At 42.0% G+C, this 9,950-nt stretch overlaps 1 protein-coding gene across 1 annotated transcript in view; it reads left to right on the top strand.

Annotated features, from left to right (window-relative positions):
• Nucleotides 1-9,950, top strand: part of SDK1 (sidekick cell adhesion molecule 1) — a gene marked incomplete at its 5' end in the record, with an annotated part of 284,258 nt that overhangs the window by 183,874 nt on the left and 90,434 nt on the right. The window contains 3 exons of the mRNA XM_010138858.1: nt 2,831-2,929; nt 7,684-7,875; nt 9,636-9,757. Coding sequence (XP_010137160.1) covers nt 2,831-2,929; nt 7,684-7,875; nt 9,636-9,757 — 413 coding nt within the window. The remainder of the gene's footprint in view (nt 1-2,830; nt 2,930-7,683; nt 7,876-9,635; nt 9,758-9,950) is intronic.

Here is a 9,950-nt window from a genome sequence, read left to right as displayed (position 1 = left end):
CAGCAGGTGAAAGCTTCCTAGTCTGGTTCCGCTAATGCACAACACGTTGTTTATGTCTGTGAACCCTTATGCTCTTAAATCTATGTTCAGGCATGCAAGTAAATGTGAATTGATCTTCTTAGGAACTGAGCACTGGAACTTCCTGTGGAGCTCAATGATTAATTTATGGTTATTTCCTTCTATGTTATTCAATATATTGAAAATGTCTGTATCTATATTATATTGCAAGTATTTGTGTAAAAGAAGCACGATCAGAACAACACAGGAACTTCTATTCTGCAAAACTGGGCTCTGGATGAAGTAAAATGAGCTGGATAGTTTTGCATACAAATTATTTCCCACATCAGAAAACGTTTTGGCCTCGGTGGCCCCTTGGCAGTGTTTGCTAAGACATATTTGGGAATAACAAGTGTAGCATGTGTCTGATGCAGATAACTAAAATTGCAGTGGCCCTCGCAGATAGCTGTGTCCCCACAGTGATCTTGGCTCTGGCCGGCACTGCAGTATCTTCCTGTCATGGAGCATCATAAACACTGCTGCACATTTACGGATGCAAATCAGAGTTTTAAAATTGTCTAATACATCCATTAAGGTACTGTTTTTAGAAACAATGAAGAACACGAAGAAAATTAAATGCTTTCCCATGGATTTTCCTTTTGTGCTTAGTCTTCTCCGTATGCTAGACCTGTGCCCCAAGAGCAAATTGTAGACTTAAACCTTTGCTTGTTAGGTGATCACAGAGGTAGCAATTTGAAAGACAGAAATCTATGTGAACCATTAATACACACTCACACTTGTTTAAAGCAAAAGGCACGGAGGAAAGAGAAACAGGCATTAGGTTCCTGTGTTTTCCAAAGGAAATGAAGCTTTTGACAATGATGGTTTGCAAATGTATTTGACCGCCTGCCTTAGGTGCATCTTTCTCCCTCCAACAGCATTTGCACCCTGTGGCTAATTTCAGTGAGTAGAGAAGAGTGAGAAACTAAAGATACAAGACTACTAAGATGTCACAAAAATTAATCAGCTGAGAAGAGGAAAGACACTATTAATGCTTCTGCTAAAGGAAAGGCTGCAGAAATGAGCCCGCACAAAGTGGGAGAAGGGGCAGAGCCAAGATCACAGGGAGTATCACAGAGAAATATTAGAATCGTGCCATATTAAACACAAGAAAATTCCATCGTGAAACATAAAATGAAAGAATCCCAGACTCGTATTTTGTTATACATTTTTTGGTGTATACATCTGTATGCTGCAAGGAGCCTCAGCAGTAGAGATGAGCAGGATTTTTTAATTACTTTTTTTTTAATCCTTCAGAATTGCTTTCTTCAGTTTTCGTGGTGACTGAAGTGCAGGCTGGCATAATGCATCTTTGCAGAGAACTCATTGAATCTAAGTTGCTTCAGGATTTATGTGGTGGGAAAAAAGATTCGAAAGGTCTGTCATTCATGTCCTCAGGTGATAATTTTCTGTCTATACAGGGAAGTTAGGCAATCCTTTAGAGAAAAAAAAATAGTGCAAACAGGTCTGTTTGCTGATGAACTGTAGGTCAGATAAAATCTGACATGCACTCAGAAGCATTATGTCCTGGCTTGGAGTAACCTGCACCTGTTTTTCATTATGACATTAAAATTGGACTGCAACGGCAGGAGCTAATTGGAATAAAGCTTTGCGAGAATATGGTTTGCATGTCTGCAGATCCGTGGTCCCGAACAGTGCCTAATTGCTGTCCTCTTGTTGGGTATTCCCGAGATCACTACCAGATCAGCAGTTCTTTCTGTGATGCTTTGACTACTAGATATCACGGAATGGATTTGGAAATTTTCCTTCCTAGAACTGCAGAATTGCAAATGCGGCGGTTGCAGCCGACCTGCTGGCAGGCTTTGGGTTTTTTTATCATTGCTGGAGGGGAATGAGAAACTGGACTAAAGTGAAGAGGAAACAAAATACAAAATTGCAGACGAGAAATTGCCAACTGATGTCACTAGAGCTGGAGGATATTCGGGCAGGGATCCAATGACAGAAGCACAGTGAATATCAAGTGAACAAAAACTCCTTTTTCCAGGACATCGATTGAAGACAGAACAGCAGCTGGATCAAAAATCAGTCAGGATGTCTTCCTTGAAGATCGAAATTGAGGGAGGATGGCATATTCTTGACAGTCATTCCATTTTATGCTCTTTCATTGCACACTAGGGAGCTGAAATTTTTAAGAGCTCTTGAGCTACATCATAAAAATCCTTTAAAAGTTTCACACACTTGTATTCATTTTCAAGAAGACAGTTGCCATTATGTCGGCTGGTTTTAGAGTTGTTTTGAGAGAATCTATCCAAGCGGTGGCTCGGTGACGCTGTCCTTGCTTTGACCTTGCATAGGCAAGAGGCTCTCTCCAGGTGAGAGGCTGCTGGTGGTGTTGCTACAGACCTAAGGCCAGGTGAACCACACACAGCAGCGCAGGTAAACACCACATGCTGCCGTTGAGGGGAAACAGCAAATACAAGCGCTTCCAGGATTGCCAGCTTGATTGTTCTAATGAGATTAGATCAAGAAGAGAGGCAGAGGACAAGTTGCATGCAAGTCTCCTGCTGCCACTCTTTAGTTCTCTGCGCAGTTAGGATGATGAATAGATAAAATAATTTATGTGGTGATAGCCAGAGTGCTTCTCAACACCTTGTGTTCTCCCCTGTCCCCTGCAGCTCTCACTGATGTTTCCAGCAGGCTTCCCTTGGACCCGGCTCAGTGTTTTATTTCTCCAGCCGTAACCTTGCCACCTGAATCAGATCAAAAGTAAGTGGGGTGCTCCTGTTAACAGATTTCCTTTTCTGATTGCCAGAGCCAGGAGCAGTGGGACACCTGAGTTTCACTGAGATTCTAGACACATCTCTCAAGGTCAGCTGGCAAGAACCTGTAGAGAAAAATGGCATTATTACAGGCAAGTATCAGCTACTATCTCCTTTATTTTTTAAAATGTGTGTGGGGTGGAACGTGTGATTGCAGTGAAAAAATGTTTACGTAATAGAGCGTTTAGGGAGAGGTGGCTACCGCGAGTGCAGGTTTCCTGATCTCTCTTTTGGGTAATTGAAATGTCAGCTAGGGCACGTTACAGAAAGTACGAGTCCAATTACCAGCAGCTCATGATTGTGGTCACTGAAAAGGCAGTCTGTGTTAGAAATCAGCTCCCCATGGAGTTTCTGGTCTTGTTAAATCTTCTGTGACCTCCACGTGTGTTACTAAATTTCTGAAACTTTGCGAGACAGTGTTTGGCCTTTGCCCCAAAGGTGGGGGGTTGCTCCATGGAGTTTACAGCTGCAAAATCTAGATTGGCATTGCTAAGATCTGCAATCAAGACCAAGCCTGAACTCAGCGGTATCCTTCGTCTGTGATCAAGTGGTCTGGCTGCGGACTGCGTGGCAGAATTTGCATGTCATTACTTAATTTTGTATAAACCATCACAAGGGTTCAGAACTCACTTGTTCCTCTTTGATGAGCTTGCCATTTGACAAGCTATTTATCTATTTACTGGATGCTAGTGTAGATACAACATCAGCAACTTCATTATTTTTTCATAAAGGAAGCTATAAATAGTTGAGAAAAAGTCTAGTTCTTATCAACAGAAGCAATATTGTTTTCAGATGGGAAACTATTACAGCTGCACAGGATGGACATTCCATTTAACAAAAGCTTCCAAGGTTTGGAAGTGAGAAAGCTCCCAAATTTTAAATTGCTGGAGCTAAAAATCGTAGTTGGGAAGGGAGAAAATCATTTCACATGGATCAGCATATTTTGTTGTTGGGAGCATCAACACTGAAATGTTTTGTTTTTTTTTTTTTTTTTAAATTGTATTATCATTTGTAAAACTGAAATGCACTTTAGGAGTTTAAAAAAAAAAAGAATCGGACTTTCTGGCCCCTGAACACTGAAATGCTATATCAGTCTAATTTCCTGAAGCTTTTTAACTTTGATTGCTCTAATTATTTTGATACGACTTGCACTTGTCAAGGTTTCTCTGCAGATCTTTAACATGCACCATTAGTATGTGCATTTTCGTGCTGTTTATAATATCCGTGGAGTCCTTATGCAGATCATTTTATGCTTTTATACCATAGTAACCTTCCTGAAATATGCATTGATTTAAGTGGTTCGAGAGCAGAAACTAATGACTTCTGAAAGCAGAGCAGTATTGATTCACCGAAGATGGCCAGAGCCTTCAAGCCTGAGTGCTTAAATTTAGGTACCTAAATCCAAGTCTAGCTATCTAAGTAAGATGATGTAATACTCAGCCTTGTTAAGCACAAGTTAGCAGCACTGTGCTTAGTGCTGCAGAATTGATTTACTAGAAACAAGCTGCTGCCTCCCTGAATGGCTTGAAACCTGGTGGAGCACGATGATGGACCGTGTTATATTTGGGGTGAATTGCTTCAGGAAGACTGAACTCAAGAAGCTGTATTGTTCATGGGAAAACCCCAGTGCAAAAATGCCCAGCAAAGTTCGGAAGGAGAAAGAAACATCCTTAATGATGCAAATTACATTTGAGATAGAAGAAAATAATAGCAAAATTGTTCATGCCCTGAGTACCTCCAAGGTTTATAGAGGGCTGCTTGGAGATCTGAGTGCTCAGGGAAGCAATTATTCATCATTTCTGCTCATTGTTATCTTTACCGGACCTTCTTGTTCCGTGCACCAGAGCTGGGAGGAGGCAAGCGCGGAGCGTGGTGCCGGGCAGCCAGCCTGCTCTGGGAAATTGCCCATTACTCTTGCTGTAAATTTCAGTGTCTTCCTCGTTCTCTCAGTAAACGTTGATTTATGAGGACCTGGATGTAGACGGACAGTTTGTGATTGGGTGTACTGCTCTCTTGTAGAGAATTTACTCCCGATCAACAGAAAATTATTTCTGAAACTCCTCTGGTCATTAGTTTCCGTTAGGCAGCATTTTGCGGGGAGGATGTAGTGCCAAAGCATACGGGACGGCTCTGTGGCACCTCTCCTGTTCTCCCTTACTCTGAAGCCAGAGGAAACACGCGGCTCAGGCTGGCTGGACTCCGTGTGCACGGAGTTTTCTCGCGGTGATAACGTCTGTAAAACAGAGAGCGCGTTTTTATCAACCACATGTCCTGAAGTTTGGCCCATCTGTCACTCATTGTGGCTAAAGTGCTACTTGGGGGTATGGTGGGTGTTATTCCTTTCCTTCAGCGCTTTTTCATCCATTTTTGTTAGGCATGATTACGTTTGGCTTTGTGTCTGCCCGCTATCTACTGGTTTTCTGTTTGCATTTTTTTTTTTGTATGACTTGAATTCAGCTATACTTCTAGGAACGAAATATCCAGCAGCAAATGCTGCCTCTTTGCCTTTTCTTCAATTTGCATGTGAACTCAGGATATTTTTTTCTGAGGAATGTTTTTTCAGTAAATAAATACATAGAGACTATGTGGCTAATGAACGGGAAAGCTGGGTCTCATCCCTATAGTCACAAGGGAGAAAACAAAATGTTCACAGAATAATCACCAACATTTGACACATATCCAAAGCTTCTGTAGATGGGAAAGAAGATTCCTCAATCACTTAAGATTGCCTAGTGCATAGTGGGTGAAAGTTTCTACTGTTTGTGAGCAACAGATGGGTAGAGGGAGCATTAAAAGTTTCCTGTTTGTCCTCTCCTGGTTATTTATTGCTTTGAGCAACCCATTTTGTTTTATTCGGAGATGATACTCTTCAATTCCCTCTGCCAGCACATGTGTAGGGTTCAAAGGAGGCGTAGCAGGGTCAGCCGCAGCTCCCGGGCAGACAGATGAGCCACGGCACGGCCCTTGCCCAGCCTCTGCTCCATCCACGGCTGCACATGGACATTCTGCTGGCTGAGGACACAGTTGCTGGTTTTGTGACCTTTGTGGGGAGCGGGGAGAGGCACACTTGCACCTTCCTTGGACGACTCCTCATTCTAACCCATTGCCCCGCCTGAAACAAGCAGCACCCATAGCTTTTGAAACAAAGGGATGTTTGTGATGGTTGTTCTGTTTGCAACTCCCTTGTGCCTCTTCACTGAGATTAAATAGAGTGGACAGTCATGCCCCACCTTTTGGTTCTCTGAGATACCGATGAATTATTGAATTAATTCCTACTCAGACACTTGCTTAAAACTAGGTCCAGATGAGCATTCAGGACTTTTTCCCCTTCTCTTATGTAGTACGTAGTCAGACAAGAGGTTGAGGTGTAGCTGGGATGGCTGAAGTATCACCTTTCTTTATCTCTGCCTCCTCACCTGAAACATGACTATGCGAGTACTCTCGGCCCATTTTCATGCAAAAATAGGTTAACAGGAATCTCTGACAGTGATGGCATCTGGCAATAGAGGAAGAGTAACATCTCACACCTCTCAAACGCTCACAGAAATATTTGTCTCATCATGCTTTTAGTTCATAAGATGATGTTTCCATGTTAATCAAGACCATAAGGTATTTTGCTACATCAATTTGTATATGTTAATCAGCTTATCACTTTCTTTAAAAAAAAAAAGAGGAAAAAAAAAAAACCCTCAACCCCCCAACTGGTCTGAATTCCTCATCTTAGATGATGGGAACAAGAACCCAGTGGGGAGTTTCTCTAGCCAGCTTGCCTTGTGCCTGGTTCACTCAGTGGGGTTCCTTTCTGTTAGTCCTTTTCACTCGCTTCCATTTCACAGGCATTCAAGAGCTATGTGTATTTTTTTTTTTTTTTCTCCCCCTGAGTCAAATCACAAAGAAAGCTGCAATCAAGCAAACTTTTCAGACACGCTCTCTGGAGACTGGCACAGTGAGGTTCAAATGGGTTCAAACGGGAATAAAGTGGGACTGGGCAGGAGGAGGACTAGAAGATTTGGAGGTAAAATTGAGCAAATCAGACAGTAGAAAGTTTCAAAAGTTCTCGGAAGGGAAATGGTTATAAAAGTGATAAAAAGGAAAGCCTGGGTATGATAGAAGAATAATGCGGAGGTCAGGGTGAGTGCAGGTCTGGACAATGCGTTGGCTGCACTGTGGTTTTGAAAGAAAGGATAATGATTCACCCTGCTAAAGGATTTGTGCGAGGAAGAAGCGGTAGGGAGTAGAGGTTTTTCAGTTCCTAGAAGATTCCCACAATGTTCCTGCCTGATTGTTACTGTCAGGTTTGTAAGTATTTCTAGATATACAGTGGTGAAGGTTACTTCAGCCTGGAAAGGGAGTAGCTCTACTAAGCACATACAGATTTTTTAATTAGATATTCTACCTGGCGAGAAGATACTGTATTTTCCAGTGTTTCTTCCTATTTGCTTTGCGGAGTTCACAGAATGAAAGTCCACCCTTCTGCAAGATTATTTCCGAGGCATGTCGTAGCAAGCACTGTGTCATCATAGAAAAAAGAGATGTTGTGTTGAGACTCCATGTCCTCACCCATCTGTAACCTGATGGGCAGGTGATACCCCATGGGGTACCTACATCAATTATTTACTGGAAATAACAGTAGTAGAAAAATACTTTGGTATTTTACCCAGTGGTTACTTTAACCTTTTTTTTTCTCCTTGTGAAATGTTATCACAATAGAGTAAGAAAACCACCAGCAAACCTTGCAGATGCAGGAATTTACCAGTCTGTGGGTTATTGTATAACTGTGCTTTAGAAGGAAAACTAGACCCCACCACTGCTATGGCCCCCTGACCTCTGTGAATTTGTTTTTCAGGGTACCAGATCTCCTGGGAGGTGTATGGCAGGAATGAATCTCTTCTTGCCCGCACACTACCCAACACCACGCTGGAGTACAAGATCACGGGGCTGTCATCTCTCACCACCTACACAATCGAGGTGGCAGCCGTGACTGCGAAAGGGAGTGGGTGGGTCACATCCTCCACCATCTCTTCTGGTGTGCCCCCAGGTTGGTGGAACCACATGAAGCAAAATGGGCAGATTCTTCATGTTTCTATGTTCCAAAGATCACAAATTACTTTGGTTCTGTAATAATGAAAATGTATTTATTTAGAAAGCATTGGAATTCTTTACCATACAATTTAATTTTTAGAACAGATTAAAATGTGAACACAGTTGCAATTTGAAATTACCGGGGAGTTTGGGCAGTTTAAAACGGATTTAAAAAAAAAGGTGTAGGGATGGCAGAAGGAATGGACAAAGTAATATAGTGGATACAGAATCTCTTAATAATTAAAAGTAACGTAAGAATGAAGCCTGAATCAATCCAAAAAGTATTGTTTTGGGGGAACAAATAGTGTTTTGATGGTGTTAAAAGAGAAAGGGTTTTCCGTTTGAGTAGTATAGCTTAGGTCACCTGTGAGATGACACGTGTAGAATGGCATTAAAACCTCATTTACAAGATTTGGTAGTTATGGCCTGAGAAAGATTTGGGAGAAGGTTCTGCGTTGTCTGAGTTACCGTTTGGGCACCTCTACATTTATCCTTTTTGCATTTTGTTTTTAAAATTCTGCACTCTCCCTCATCCCACACAGAAAGCAAACTAAAAAGCCAACTCATACCTCAGACAAGCAGTTTCAGTTAATTTATAGGTTACAGAAGTAGAGTTTTCCAGAGTGGAGCAGTTAGTGTGCATCACTGATGGCATTCTCGTTTCTTCCTTTTCCATTGTTTTTGAACTTTTGTGTATGTCTTGAAGTATGTTTGCCTTTCTGTTCCCTAATTGTAGGTAATTGTGACAAGTTGTAGACTGGATCGATGGCATGCTCCCTGTTGTTAGCCAGATAACAGCATTATCCTACTTGGTCGGGGTTAGTTTATCGATCATAGTTCCCACAAATGTGAAGAATCAAGAAATATTGTGTATCCGTGCAGCCCTGAAATATATGCCAAAAAGCTGCCCATATTTTAGCCTTCAACATTATGAATGATTATGACACTAGTGATTTCCATTACTCACAAGTGCAGGTACTACTGGGAATTTATTCCAAACAATCTATATTTTCCCTCTTTCCTGGGCTTGCTTTTGTTAGTAATTCAGATAATACTAAAAATGTAAATGCTGCTGTAACCTTGACTGATGTGAGGCCAAGCTCTGACTGGGGCTGCAGATTTTTCCTCAAAAGAAGGTCACCCTCTTTATTTGCAACAGAAATTTTAAAAAATTTCATCTACTCAAATTATTCAGGCATCAGAAATGCCCTCTAAATCCTATCTATTATAGGTCAATATTAGAATCACATACCATACACTAGGCAAAAATTCGACTCTTATTCTGTTATTAATATATTAAAGCTGTGTATCCTCTTAGAAGTAAAAATTATTGTCATTTAATTCTGGAGAAACAGAAGTACAGTGGAATTAGATGACGTGGCAAGCGACTGGCCGAGCTGGAGCTGGGAAGTACCTTCCCCCGGAGCCACCACTCTTTGTTGGTTGTGCAGCTGCTCTAAAATAGTAGCTGTAATTCTGTAGATGGGCTCCTTATTTTCTCATTTATCTGTAAAAACATGGTGCATGCTCAGAGGAGGAAAAATGGTAACGCTGTGTGTTATACTCTGCCAGAAATAGAAAAAACCCCACAGCTATTTGTTCTGTTCTAGTTGTTACCAGGGTATTTTATGTGCTGAAACACTGAATACCAGCGTGTGTTCCCGGGCCCTAGACGAAGAGCATTTCCACCTCCGATTTACATTTCTGTTTCTGCAGAACTTCCGGGTGCTCCATCCAACCTGGTCATTTCCAATATCAGCCCTCGCTCTGCCACGCTTCAGTTCCGGCCAGGATACGACGGCAAAACCTCCATCTCCAAGTGGATAGTTGAAGGCCAGGTACATCTCTGACAAAAAGCTGTTAATGAAGTCTCTGAGGGGTTAATTGCTGTTTGGATTACAGTTTTTGTTTAACTTGGGATCAAAGGTAAATGGCCTGGAGGTGGCTGTCCAGGGGGTCCTGGGCAGGTTGGAATGTGAGGGGGCCCGAGAGGCTTGGCTGAGAAGAGTCTGTGCGCCAGCCAGTGAGGGA

Source organism: Buceros rhinoceros, unplaced genomic scaffold (genome assembly GCF_000710305.1).
Source record: "Buceros rhinoceros silvestris isolate BGI_N320 unplaced genomic scaffold, ASM71030v1 scaffold4876, whole genome shotgun sequence".
Taxonomy (NCBI): domain Eukaryota; kingdom Metazoa; phylum Chordata; class Aves; order Bucerotiformes; family Bucerotidae; genus Buceros; species Buceros rhinoceros.
Note: the sequence above shows the minus strand (reverse complement) of the source record. Positions and strands in the feature narration are given on the sequence as shown.